This window comes from Myzus persicae, unplaced genomic scaffold (assembly GCF_001856785.1).
Source record: "Myzus persicae strain clone G006 unplaced genomic scaffold, MPER_G0061.0, whole genome shotgun sequence".
Taxonomy (NCBI): domain Eukaryota; kingdom Metazoa; phylum Arthropoda; class Insecta; order Hemiptera; family Aphididae; genus Myzus; species Myzus persicae.
Genome location: NW_019104033.1, coordinates 160,707 through 176,790, shown reverse-complemented (window position 1 = coordinate 176,790; position 16,084 = coordinate 160,707). Strand labels below are relative to the sequence as shown.

The following is a 16,084-nucleotide window of genomic DNA, read 5'->3' as shown; positions in this document are numbered from 1 at the left end:
GATAGCCCTTTGATGTCATTCATTTTAATACTGCAGCAGACAATGAACGCTCTTGAAGCACCTATAGCTGTTGTAGGTAGATGTGTACGGTTTTAATATAAATTTGTAACTACCGCTACAAAACGTTAATAACATTTTAGCAAAGATAAGTTGTGTAAACTTTTGACAATAAATCATTTTTTACGCCACAAGAAAATAATTTATACTGTATCATGTAAAATTTAAAATCTCATTATTTACATGGTTCGATTTATTTTTAGTAGGTACACAAACTGTTTAATACATATACTACTTGGTACATGGAAGTATTGAAGCAATATATTTTGTTTTCTAACAACCGTTGATATATTATAATATTATACAACGAAAAGTAATAATGAATGATAACATTCAGTTAACGAAAAACAAACCTAACTAGTATAAATGAAGTATTTCTACTCGTTGTTGGGTGAATGTGTAATCTTTCATCGCCAAACAACATATTTAAATCAATTATTTATTTATTACCTATGATCTTATTTTTAACTATGCGTCTCGTGCAACTACATTTTCAATTATTTAATGCATTCTTTGAGTACTTTTGTTATGATACAAACAAAAATATTCTTTTTTACTAACAATAGTCTGCATAGAAGCAGATAGTTTTATCAAATATTAATATGTAACAAAATCAAAATTCAAACCTAATATCGTCGAAATAAATTATTCCACCTACTTTATGCATTCGTCTGTTGAGTTTTTTGAATGCATTATAGATATAACCCATTGTTGTATTATACACAACGTATATTTCATTTTTTAATCTATAAACATTGTCCAGGAAGTTGCCGACTACCATTATAACTGGTTAACATACAATATGGTTGTGTACTCGTATCACTTACACCCAGGGTGACACGCGCTAAACCTGTTATCGTCTTACCCGACTTGTTCAAAATAAGCTAACGATTATCTCCGAAATCACCGTTAATTAATACAATTTAACACGGGTTTCGGTCTGAAAAACGTATTTTACTATCGATTCAACATAAAATAATTCACAAGTCGGTGTAGCGATTGTACTGCTTGTCCGCGTACACCATTGCACACACACTTGCCGAACTCTACGACGACACGTACGTGACTCCCTCGTATATTCGTCATGAATCAAAATCAAAATTACAATGGCGAAATAATAGTTGTGTGGTCTTAGCACATTATCTATGCATTGGTCTGGCCTACATTAATAACTTAGTTTGCTAAACCCTTATTATTATAGTACTACCCATGCCTTATACGATATTAATTTAAATTACTGTCTGTGGACTGTGGTATACGACAGCATAATATTATTTTAGGTTTTATGAGAAGACCCAGCGAGAAGTTGAGCACTATTATTATTGTATGGTATTAAAGTTCCTTAATAGATTACTGAACAAGTAAAACGTCTCACATTATTTGATAAGGCTTCACATCGCTATCTCAAAAATCGATAATATCAGAAATAACTCGATTGGTCTCTATATTTAAATTTTAGAATTATAATTATTGTAATATTGTATGATTAATTATTGAGTTTGACATTATGATAGCCGTTTCCAATACAGAAAAAAAGTAGTAGTTATTACGCCGGTTTTCGATAAGTTGCCGGTGTGTAATGTACTAATATCTAGTGGGTACAACTATACCATCAACCAGAATATCCACTGAAAAAAAAAACGGTTACGACTGAATTATATACCATCGTCAGGTATAATATTATTATATTGGATATTGTTGAGCTCTGTACGTTTATGTTCATTGTCGCATATTAAGGTTTTTTTTTTAATGTTGAAAATATTTTTTATACTCGGCCAAAAAGCTTGACAATATAATACCAAACTCAAAAATATTTGTTCTTGCAGAAGTTTAAAAATATCAAAAATACATATAAGGCGCACTTTTTAACGGCACTTTAACACATTTACCCGAAGTCAGAGTAATTTTGATATTAAGTACTGCATTCAGATTTAAGCCCATAACACCATCACACCCATAGTCAAATCTGATCGTGAACTCGGTATTATTCTAACTGACAACCTGTTAATTAATATTGCTTGCTGCAAGGCCCTTAAAACGCTTGGTTTCTGTAACTGAGTTGCGAGTGATTTTAAGTCGTCTTCTTCCCTAAAAAGCCTCATATAATAGCTCACTTGTAAGACCTATCGAGTGTGATCCTGTTATATGGTATCATCTCCTATCTGCTTCTTTCAGCTCATGTCAAGTTTAACTTATTTAACCTCAGTTTTTAATGTTTGCTATAACTACGTATTAAAAATTCCTAGCCCACATTACGATTTCACTTCAATACTATAAAAAATTGGGGTAAATTTAAATCCATGGCTAATCGCAAATATGCAACAAATATAGATTTCCTCAATAACTTCCTGAACATTAAATATGAATCTCATTCGAAGTTAACGATCATGTTCACCGTTGTATACCGTAAGCTACTTTAGAACACCCCCTCTCTTGTCTCTACATTTTTCATTTATTTCACCGTGTTCTGTAGTTATTAATTTCACAGTACCATTAACTTATTATATTTCTTTATATTATATGATAATAATTGTATGTTATTAACGACTGCGAGTAACACGTCTTGGCAGATAAAGAAGGGATCAATGGTTCTTATTTCTCATAGTGTAGCGTCTTGCTTATGAATAGAGTGTACCTTTCATACAAATTGGTGTCATACAGAGACCATATTGTTTTTCTATCGCAATTGCTTGGACTTTCAAGTAAATGTCCATCAATAATTTGATTTTCAGTTTGTACTTCATTTAGATCCTTTATCCACAATACAATATACTTAAATGATGATATATAATATATATTGGACGCAAGTTATGGGGAAATAATAGCCATATGTTATTTCGGCTTTATATTCGATTAGGTCGAATATAGCAGAAAATCAAACTACAATAACTGTCCTCAACATAAAAGTATAAATTGTATACTTTTTTAGTATGTTTTATGATATGATTATATAAAAATGTATTAGGTTCGTCCAAGAATGTGCACACATATAGAAAAAAAAAGTTGCAAAAAAAACGAATGTCTTGAAATGTATTAATACAAATATATCACAATATACACATTATATAACACATACATGTTTATCAAAACGTATTTTTTCGTTTACTTACCTCATAATATATTTTAAACCATTACTACCATTATTATTACTAGTTATATAATTATTATTAACATTGAAGGGGACCGTCTGATAATAGCTCGGAGGAAAAGAGGAATTAAGAGTGGTGGGGCGACAGAATAACATAATAAACCGAAAGTATTGGTTTGAATTCAATTCAATATAATAAAGTAATATTGACAGTTAAAACTTTAAAAGCAGCAGTCTAAAATATGTGTTATATTACAGTTACAAAACGTAATAATAAATTCGAAATTATGAAATATTTATCAAATATCTTATGACCCATACTGATTTATATCAGCAAAATAATCATTATTTATTTCAAATTAGGAGTTCTATCGAATATGCTAATAAATAAATGTTACTCATATTTATAATTATATGTTGAGACATTATATAACAATTCAAGGCAATGCATTTTTTCACAAATCTCATGTTATTGTGGTTTGTAATATTTAATTCTCGGATTTTAAATATGAAATACAATATTTATTTTCATTTCATTTCTCATTATGGTTTGCCAGTTTGTTTTTATCTAACTAAATCTTGAACGTATTTTATAATATAAATATAATTACAAAATATAAACTATTGCGTGCCCATAAATCGTTTATTTTCAACATTAAAAATATGAATAATGATGGTTTGTAATTAAGATATGCCTTGTGTAATTTTTGTATATTTTACTTTATGACAATAATTGTACAATTTAATAATTTCTTTGTTTCTGAGATTTTTAAGCGCGGTGTTAGTGTGTCAAGACAAACCTGCGCCAAATTATAACCCAGACTAGTCATCGCTATTACGACCTACCTCCAAATCGTCTTGACTATTTATATTATACATTTATACCTAGAAAGCTGCCTAAGACATTTTTTAAGTCCATCTTCCTTACCTAATCATGTCAATTGTCCTACACAGCGCTTGCTGCAACAGGGACAGCGATTATAACAATTTTAGAGCAATCAATAAATTTCAAAAATTATCAGGTAAAGTTTATCCGGGAGAAAGTTAAAAACTAATTTGTTAACATTTAATAAACATTATTGATTGCTTCGTTAAGTTTTCTTGATAAATACTAGAAAGTTCGAAAACGACTAACCTGTAGGCATCGCTTCAATGTTAAAATTCCAATCAGCTAATAAGTACTAATAATAATATGAACAATGTTTTCAATTATTGAAGGTTTTTGGTGAATGTAATATAACTAAATTAATATTTAACAAAAACGCATGTTGTAGGTATAGCGTAACTGTCTCGTTAAAATCATATTATTAATTAAATATGTGGGTGGTAGGTACCTATCCAGACCTGACCCGAAATCAGTGTTTTTTCACTCACGTCGTAATAATAGATTAGTGTTAAAGTATTATTAATATAATACATTTAAATTGACTGTTGTACTTGAAAAAAAATTATGTACTGCCTATAAAAATGAAAAATACCTGTTGTAGTACAAAATACATTACAAATATAAACACGCACTACTAAATAATACTTATAGGTCAGTAAAATTCAGTTATAATAATGAGAACTACTACGTGAGTGAATCAAGTACATGACGTACATGTTCTACTGCCCATTGATGCTTAAGAATGCTGAATTATTTTGTGGTTTTAACTAAGCTGTTTGTATAAATAATAAAATCAAATAGAATATTTTTTATTGCAAAATAATCAATCAGACACTGATGAAAATAGTATATTGTTATATTTCATTTTACTCTTATTACAAACACTGATTACTACTGTAGATAAAACTTAGTTTTCATCATTTTTTTTTATATAAACTATTCCTGGATAAAATAAACATTGGGTTCAACATTTCAAGTAGATAGCTCTATTTATCACTGGACAATCTTATAAAGTATAGTCATTTATAGTTTATTGAATACAGATCATGTTTTTCGATTATTGAAGAAGTTTTAAAAAAACATGAACCAACTTTTAATAATAAAACATAAATTGGCATGAAAGGTTCTACATTTTTCAAAATCACATAATCATTCTTACGAGTTACAACAGTTCCATTGTAATCGACATTCTTTTAAATCGTAAATTGATTTTTGAGCCAAATAATTTGTTAAAAGTCACGATGGTAACAATATACTGCATATTTAACATACTTTATCAAATACTATAAATATACAAAGTTTAAAAATCCCAATTTATACAGTCGAAAACTGTATACTTCAGTGTTGAATTGAAACGGAATCGGTATCTCAGCAAGCTAAAATACTTTAAATATTTCACAAAATGTATATTTTCCATTCTTACACATTTTCATGATAATTTTGTAAGTTGATCGATGTATACAAGATTTTATAAATTTAAAACATAAAAAGAGGGGGGGACAGAAGAAGGCTTTACAGTAGGTGTCGAGTGATTAAGTCGTCACTGAGTAAGTCACTGAAATGTGTGTGTTAAATTTAATTTCAATTATAAGTCATTGACAGTAAAAAGTGATTTCGAGAGAAGATGGTGACCAAATTTGGTCATGTAATTTTTAGTTTTTACCTTCCAAATGTAAAGATTTATATTAATATACTACATTATTTATTTTACATATTATTTTACTGTCAAAATACTTACATAGATACATAAATAGTTCGAAGGGGATGGTTTTTGCACATTATACTAGAGCGGTATAGCCTCTAGTCGGATCGTGAAAAGGTTTTGCACGATCTCCTAGGGTGACAGTCAGTAAACGAGTGACAAAAATAAAATATAAATATAAAGTAGTTAAATATTATCTGATTGTTCAATTTGAAGCGAATATCGCCTTGTATAGCGTCAGTCTATTTGTTTATTTTTGCGATACTTCAAATTTCAATAAACGATGCAACACGGGGAGCAAGCCTTAATAAAACAGTTCAGTTCTCATTTAATGGTGCCATACTGAAAATAAAACACGCATATATATTTTTTAGAAAATCGTTTATTTAGTTCGTTACCATTATAGGAAACAAACAGTGTTTAAACTTTAAATATCCACAAAAATAGCTTAACCACTTATACTTTTTACCGGAATCGTCGATGTAAACAGATGTTTTGAATAATTAGTAAACAAGTCTCCCCGTAAGCTAAACTGTAAGCAGTCGGTAGCAAGATTCATTATCATAAATGCCCCGCTGGAGAGTTAGACTAGAATTACATAATGTCTTTTTTTCACATTTTATCGTCTGTGCCTTTTAGAAAAATAATGTGTATATCATCTGTTCTACGTGTAATAATTAATCGATTATATTCAACAAGTAAATAAACGTCCATGGTTCAATGCAATGCCGATGACAACATTTTTGCTCTATTATTTGGTTTATTTATCGATTGACATAATAGTACTATATATATTGTGTGGCAAGGGCGGTAAGTGAGCTATTTCAGTCACTGGAGAGGGCCGCATTTCACCCGACTGAAATTTCATTCCCACAAATACTATTTTTTGTCACGCATCTGCATCCATCTATCACAGCACAGGTAATGCAGGGATCAATGCAACAACCTGACTGTTCTACGAAAACAGTTTCATGAATGAAATGTTTACGCGTCATGCAGGGAGATCATAATATGAATATCAGCTCATTTGTAGCAATGTATATTATATTTTTCATAAAGGTAAAAGCTGTTCGATAAATTTAGATTATCTTACATATTTTGTAGGCATAAATAGTGTTAGATTCATAAGTGACTAACGATGACTAACGCGATATTATCATGAGTGTAATATAAATTAACCACACTATAATTAATGCTACATCTGTGTGAAGAGTTTATATTAGGTGCATTCTGAAAAATAAAAGAGAATGGTGTAATTAAAATTATGTTACATGACACCATATTAAAATATTTAATTATACAAATAATGAATTGAGTAATTGATTTTTCTCGATAAGAATCATAGTATTAATTATTCAAAATAAATAAAAACACATTAAACAATTAATATATTTATGTATATAATTGATTTATTTCAACACAATTTTACGTTTTATAAAATAATATGCTGTAGGTACATAAAAGTTGAAAATTAAATGTAAGTATCTTGGTGATTTTTTTCAGGTCATAAAGATGTTAGTTATTGTAGTTGGATTGTTCGTTTTATGTTGGTTACCATTACAAACGTATAACGTACTTCAAGATATATTCCCATCAATAAATCAGTAAATTACTATTACTCTATCGGTATTTAATTTCTGGATATGAAAGTAATTTTGAATTTTACATTATTTTAGGTTTCGTTACATAAACATCGTGTTCTTCTGTTGTGACTGGCTGGCAATGAGCAACAGCTGCTACAACCCATTTATCTATGGAATATACAACGTAAGTACCATTAATTATTATTTTATAGTTAAAAGCTATTTCAGTGAAAATAATTAAAAACATAATATAAGTGTATTAGATTATGAAATATTATGTTGTAATATTGTTTTAGCTCTATAAGTATGGATTTCTCTAATCGAGCGGATAAACTATTTAAATTGTAAAGATATTTCATATTGTTATTGTTTTTCTCAAATGTAATCTTTAATTAAATTATTCTTTAAAGAATAAACTCTAATTTAATAATTTATGTATTCACTCTTGAAATATACATTTGAATAACTCAACAAAAATTGATCGTAAAATCTCAGTTGGTTGGTAAATTAAATGTCAATTTTTAATTTTATAATGTAATATATTATTACTCATTTTTAGCAGATACGTATTAATTCACTAAAATATATGATAGAACATGTTAGGCTGCTCATTGCCATTTGTATTAGGTAATCAATACTGCAAAATATTTCATTTACTTAACCTTTTTTTTTTTTTTAAATCATAAAATCTATTTAACATTTTTCTTAGAATAACTATTAGAATACCTAGTCAATACCTGTCCTATATGGCATTATAGAAAACAGTCTTCAAGTGGCGACACATAATCTTTCGATTTTTAAATATTCTAAATTAGATATCAGATCTAAAAAAAAAAAACAATCCTTCAATTTTAGTAGGTATAGTAGTTATAAATACGATAAATTATCTAATTCGTATATACACACTCCGAACTCTGTACGGTATCAAATGATCAGTCGATTGATACATAATATATTATGTGCTTCTATCATCCCAATAACGATAAGTAGTAGTATATTATAATATTATTGTAGAGTTATCGATTGGAGGAGCTGTATATTATAATTATTATTACTAAAACCTACACTCGTTTGCTCGGCCGGACGATGGTAAGTATAGAGCTAGTGTCACATAACGTTGACGTTTCAGGAAAAATTCAAACGTGAGTTCCGCATCAAATTGCGGCACTTCCGGCGTGGCCGTTTTCGCGGAAAATCAAACGCTAATCACGGGAGGTCACCCTCGGTGCGGTCCACCACGTTGTCTGAGTGGAAAAGAGGATATTCTACGAAGTGCACTAACAGGACGACGGCGAACGGCGGCTGCGCAGACAGTCCGCCGCCCAGAAGGGACGAACTGGAAATGTTCGTGTGCAAATCGGGCAAGATCACGTTGATCAAGTGCGGCAGCCGTTCGGACCTCGAAGAACTGTGTCTGTAAAAAATTGTTATCGTTTGATTCTATATTATGTATAGGTAGGTACCTATCGATAACTTGGTGCAATATGAACATTGTGGTTATACTATTATCATAATAATTATAATTATGTCATGGTGACCAGCATATATTGTCGACGAGAATATTGACGATGGAGATCGCTGCACAGGGCAGGATTTAGTTTTGTACGTCATACGACAATAATAATATTGGGTTTACTCATATTATATATTAATTATTATAATGATGATCATTGATGATTATAATACGATTGTTTGTTCTTATAATAATAATAATAATTGTTTGCATGAGCGAATAGTCCTTTTCCGGCTATACATATTTTAATACCATGATTTATTATTATTAGGATGCAGCAACGCGTTTTTACATAATAATAATATGTAATTACAAAATACTCGTATAACATTGTTCAATAATTCTGTATACAACAGAAACGAATAATAATGTGTTTAACACAGATGGAAAGTTTTGTTTTTGTATTTATAAATAACCCCATTTTTTCTTTAATAATGGATTTAATCACAATATGGATATTGGATTTTTTAACAAAGACCATATTTTCAATATTATTTAAATATTTATTTTATTTAGGGAGTACCCAGTGGCTAGATATACATCTTCTTTTCAAATGAGAAAGACAACCAACCTTTTTGAATTATTAGGCCGCCGATGAATTTTTTTTTAAATGTTGATGCATTGATATCAACATTTGAAAGAGTAGTTTCTTAGTTATTTTATTCTACGCTAAGGATAATAGTCTTTAAAAATAGTTTAAAAAATTTATAAAACAAAAGTTATTTTAAATCTAAAGTACTCGAATATTTTTTACACATGATAAAATGTTGTTTGATTAATATTTATATATTACTCAAGCTTTTAAATCATCATAGCCCCCATATCTTCTAAATTTATCACTATGAACCTTTTTTTTCCCCTTGTTATCGAGAACCTGGAGAGGAACTGGTGTTGGCATTGCTTCTCCCCCGGTCCTCATCGTTTATTGAGCATCAAAAACCAAAGTAAATATTACACCAATAGCATACTGGAATGAGCTCCTCCCCTCTATCAAATGGACTTTCCCTATCGCTAGGTAAATGTCCACTTGGAAGCGGAGCTCGGTGGGCTTACATTAAAAAAATCGCTTAAGGCGTCGTCGTTCCCTGTTGTCGGTTTTGAGAAGTCTGATGGAGTCTGACGGAGTCCGCCGTCCTGGAATCACGTCGGTGGTTGCCTTCTCGTGCCGGCCGAGCCCGCCGCACTGGTTTCTAGTGTTTGTTACCATGGACCTATTATCCTTATAGTGTACTGAGTTAAAAACTCAAAAACTAGGTAATTGCTAGAATTTAAATTTTCTGGAAAAAATTATCTGCTATCTAATGTACAGGAAAATGGGGCCATTCTCGTTTGGAAAAAAGAAGTTGGTATCGGCACAAGACACTACTAAATAATAATATTATGTAATATCTTTAAAATATGTTCAGTTTCAAAGATTTAAATTTGAATAATTTTATTATTTAAGAAAAAATGCGGGTAGCATTCTTGATGAATTTCCCTCTACACAATATGTATATACTATAATAAATATTTATGTATAATATATTAGTTCATGTACGGTATGGTGACTGGTGAGATAATGAGATGTAAATTAAAACAAATATATTGTTATTAATGTTAAAATATTTATATCTACGACTGTCCAGAATATGCATTGTACCTCCTAAACTATTGAAATACAAATAATATAATAGTGACGTAGAAAGGTATTATATTAAGTATACCTACTGCTTGAATACAATTATTTGTTAAAGTTAAAGTTGAATAAATAAAATGTTATGATATGATATATCACTACATACTTTACAGTTGCTTACTAATTGTGAAGAAACATTAGGCCCACGTTTAATTATTTAAATCGATTGTATTAACATATCATATTCTTATCAAACGTGTTAATTATACGTAACTCCCTACATATTATTTATGTACCTACACTGAATAATAGTCATGAACTGAATATTGACCGTATTATACTTCAAAAATATATGTTGTAACTACAATACATTATAATATATATTATTAAAATAAACAGTTTAATGTAATATATTATAATATTATCTAGAAACATGAAATACTGTAAGGAATTTTAATTACTTATTATTTACTTCTCTTATAATTATTTTGTACATTCAATTTACTGATACAAGGAATTTCTGGAGAAACACTCTAACAGTAAATATTAATTTATTAACAGCTTAAGACGTGCATAATATACATTTTCCGATATTTCAAACAAATTTTCGATAGTAAGATAATTAGATAAAATGTCTAATAATAAATATATCCCTATTATTATGAAACAATTTCTGCAACATTCAAAAATAATTTTGAATAGGTAACCAATTTAGGTAATAGGTAATGAATTCACTTAAATAAATATATGATTATATAAATTACACGTTTTGGTTTTATATTCAGGCAATAACATTGAATGGAACATTTGATGGTAATCAGAGAATAATATCAAATTATATTTTTTATTGTAATATTTATGAAGTTATGGTAGCTTCACATGTCTAAAACAATATTTCAGTTTTATCTTTTCTGATATTTTGGATTTAATGGTCATGAAACATGTCAGGTTTGAAATCACTCTCATTAGAACTTCTTTATATTTCTACAACAAAAAAAAACATCTATATATTATATTGTGTGCTTTTTTTTTTTATTCATATAATATTATATCATTCTTTGTTAATTCGTGTAATTATCTTTGTATTATGCTAAATAAATTCATAAGCTCTTACATTAACCCATCAGCAATTACTTACAGGTATTACTTCAGTGAACCGTCAACATCCAAGTGTCATCAGCTAACACTAATTGACTGATAAAATTGTAAAATTGATTCCAAAATTATAATAAATATTTTATTTTCAAAGTCATAGTATAGTTAATATGTTTTTGAACGCCTCTAATTGAGCATTTATATTTTACCTCTAATGAATCTTGTATTGTACACAATAAAAGGATTGCACCCATTCATATCAAAAATAAATTATTCGAGATTGAATATTCATTAATAATATAATATAGTGATCTCAGTGAATGGTGATTGATGTAGTAGAAATAAGATCAGTGTCTGATGAGTCTTATAAGAAAATTGAAACCTAAGAAAATCATCTACTTTTCAGTGCACTATTACTATTACTACCATATTAAATATTTATAATATAATGGAGTGACACATTTCAAATTATAAAGTAAATAAGAACGTAGTCACGCTTACAATTTAAACTACAGGTTTTATATCGGTACTCGATTATATTATTATAATAATATTTTCCATTATTTGATAATTATTAATATCAATTAGTTACCCGATAAATAAATAAAAAGTGTACATGCCTACTTGATTCATAAAATAAATTCTAGCTCTCGTCATTATTCTCTATAACAATAAGTTATATAGCGAACAATAATTTTAGTATGATTATTGTTATTGTGATGTCAACACACATCTTTTGTAGGATATATTTTAAGTTGTTGTAATCATGAAGTATATAAAAGTCAAACCCGTAAAATCGTGATCAAAAATTGAATTAAAAAAAAAGCTAAAATTGAAATTGAAAACTTTTGTTTTCATTTTTATTAATTAGTGGCCTTAGTATTGTATTAGTATTGTACCAAAAGTATGTATTGTTAAAGCGCATACTATTTATTTAAAAAAAATAATAAATTGAAATTGACATGGTACCCATATGCTGTATTTGCACTATGCAGGTATAGTAGTTATAAGATAAAGGTGTAATTTTCATACTAACAATGTTTGCTTTATTTTATGTATTATTTTATCGAACATTGGCTAAAGTTCTATATCGCATACAATTGACATTTCAATATTCTACTAAATTATTTTTATATATTTGTACACAACTTTATAATTATAATAGTTTTTTTTTTCTGACAATACTGGACTTCCTTATTCCTAGATTTATTACTAGTCAAAAAATATTAGATATATTATGTTGCAGACACAATATTTTACTATGTTGCTAACTTGGATGAATATTACTATTGTCAATCACCCAATTACATAAACGCTTTAATGAACATTGATAAATACTAGTAGCAGAGTTTCTAATTCTGAAAGGATTTTTGTCAATTACGAAAGGACTTCAGAAAATCTCTTTCGACAAACCAATTATTTTTTTACTGGTGAAGAGTAAATAGATACTATAACTCAACATGTAATAAATCTTCTGACAACAGCTTAAACTGAATGTTTAATACAAAATTAAAATAGTTCAACTATGTTGTGCATTAAAACAGCAATAACAAAAAATCCTTTTATCAAAAAAATCTAAGATCTTAATTAATAATAACAATATCACAGTGAAAACTAATACTTTTAAATTATTGTTATGGATTTTTTTCTTTGAAACGTCTGAAAAAAAATATTAAGGCATTTTTTTGTAAGTATAATATATCAAACCAATATTTTTTCTTGTGAATATGATACGAGTAGAAATGATGATGTAACTCAGGATTCGAGACCCATGACATACATATATAATATATATATATAAGTGGTAAAACATCATATAATAAATTATATATATTATATATATATTATATACGTACTTTGGATGTCATAAAAATTGAATCATAAAAATAAAATGAAACACTAATACTAACTCAAACGGTTAGGTTTATATATTATGCTTAACTTACTATCATGACTTACGAAATAAAACATTAGGGGTTTTCGACTAGTAAAAAAATAATCAATTAATAATAATACAGTTTAAACTAGTAATACGAAAAATCTCAATTTGAATCATTACATACTTTTACAAAAATTTGACATTAAAAAATCGATTTATTGTAGATACCAATTGATATGATATTACGATAGTTGAGATATGGCATTGGCAAAAATCGAAAAAATACTTTTAATGAATTTCTTATTAACTGCATAAAGTAAAAAAACAAAATATTGCAAAGTTTAATAGATATCTAAATACATAAATTGATAGATTATTATAATATTATGGTATTACTTATTAGATTGTCTGTAGACATTTAAGACTGCCATACAAAATAATAATTGTGTAGATATGATCTGAAAAAGTGCGTGTATTACGTATACGTATAGATAAATTATACACTAGTATGTATTAAAAAAAAAACAAGGGGCCAATAAATATTAATTATTAATTTGTATATTGCCGAGATTATGCATAAGGGTTATAAAAACAATAAAATGAATACGTCATAAAGGTACCTATAATAGTGCAGGTATTATGCATAATACATAGTTTTATTTAAAAATTATATCATAAATTCATAGGTATGTACATAATATTAGGTCAAATTATTTCTTTCACTTTCGCGGATTTTGTATTTTCAACAACTCGTAGAAATGCCAATGCTATTATAGTTAGTACCAATTTGATATAGTGTCCTCAAACAGTCAAACAAAAGCGAAAAATGTGTGCTGTCCGCCTTTACAGGCATTGATTCCGTAGTGGTTATTACTCATTACTTTCGTTTACGGGAGCCACACGGCTGCGGAACACGCGAACACTGTGCAATAAATATATTTGTTTAAAGGCGATACTTAAGTTTTCCAACACTCGGAATTAAGGGAATTGATTGAATATTTCACCAAATGACGTCATCGCTGCAGGTTTATAAACCTAATCCTTAAAATATGAATTGACTATCAGATATTTCGAAAATTGTGTGATTATTATAATAATTTATTACCAATGTTATTTACTAGTTATGTATATATATTATTATAAACTCTGCTAACAACCTAATTGCATTTTGTTATAATCGTCATGTTAAACATTTATAACATAATATTGGGATTTTAGGTGGGTATTGCTTATTGTTCTGTCACAATCCATCATTTTTACAACACTTGCGATACAGTACAAATTTATATACAATCATAATACAATGTCGCATATTTACATCTGCTATGGGTATACGTTGATTTATGACGATAATATCCTGCATCGAAGCAACATTATGCTGGTCTATTTATTTCAAACCAAAACGTTAACGATTTTGCTGATTTACAATCCACTCTGCAGCTAGAGCTACAGGTATTTGAAAATTCCAGAGCACTGCAGTAATGAAAAATAAAACAATAAGTTTTCTTTGGTTCGTATTTGGTATAGGTATTTATATACCTATACACGAACGCGCATTTATTTTCATATACATTAAATTTATTTTTAGGTGTGACGATACAAGAAAACAACATTAGTAAGCAACTTCAAGAATATATATTGAACGCTAACCGTTTTTATTTATAACAATATGAAACTTTTTTTAGGGTGACTTACGAACTTTTGAACAAAAGTAGGTATTAAGACCTGGAAACAAAGAGTTATATTTTTACTTTAATTAATCTTCTTTATAGTTTATACAGATAAATGTAACGATTACAATCTAGTATCATCTGATAAGTGTTAACTATAATCAGTTTTAACGTACAATGCACTTTTTTTAACAGTTAATTTAAACATAATTATTGTATTATGTACATCACCATGCGATGTCGATGCGGCATGATTATATAGGCCAATATAGTTTATGTTGCTATATGGTTCTATCTTTGTAACTAAATTTTAAAGCAAATACGGAAATTTGCAACGAAAAAAATACGACGAAATATTTATGGCAACACTAATATGATATAATACAAATCTAAAATATGTTTGACACTCAAATTTAAATTAACCCAACAATGCATTAATCAATTCTTCCAAAATAGTATGATAATTATGTATTTGTTTCAGGGCACATTTTGTATGCACAGTTACACAAGTTATTTAACTTCAGTCTTTTTTTGTATATTTTTATCATATTAATAAACATTTTGGACAACTGGATGAATAAAGTAATAAATAGCAATAATAATATCACGTTACATTATAGCTGCTTTCAAAACAGGATGGGATCAACACAATAATTAATATGTTTATAAGACACTGCATTGTATAATAGTATGCAATTTTAATACAACTGCTCATGGCATATTACTATGTGTTTATGTTAAATGTAAAGACCAAATTCAGTTCCTCAAATAACTCATGTATGCGTGTTAGCAATATTACCAGAATTTACTAAAACATTATATATAATTAATCAACAGTTTTTAATCATACATAGAACTATAATTCTATTTTATTGGAAAATTGATGGGAAATTCACTTTGAAAAAATAATATTTGATTTGTGACCAAGTGTACTATTTTTCATCTTATGTAAAAACATGATGAAAACTGATCATAAATATGTTAATTTTAATATGT

The 16,084-nt window shown here is 28.3% G+C and overlaps 1 protein-coding gene across 1 annotated transcript in view; it reads left to right on the top strand.

Moving 5' to 3' along the window:
- Positions 1–9,497, top strand: part of LOC111037843 (prolactin-releasing peptide receptor-like) — a 67,558-nt gene extending 58,061 nt beyond the window's left edge. The window contains exons 8-10 of the mRNA XM_022320638.1: positions 7,237–7,337; positions 7,410–7,500; positions 8,446–9,497. Coding sequence (XP_022176330.1) covers positions 7,237–7,337; positions 7,410–7,500; positions 8,446–8,736 — 483 coding nt within the window. The 3' untranslated portion in view covers positions 8,737–9,497. The remainder of the gene's footprint in view (positions 1–7,236; positions 7,338–7,409; positions 7,501–8,445) is intronic.
- The last annotated feature ends 6,587 nt before the right edge of the window (positions 9,498–16,084 follow it).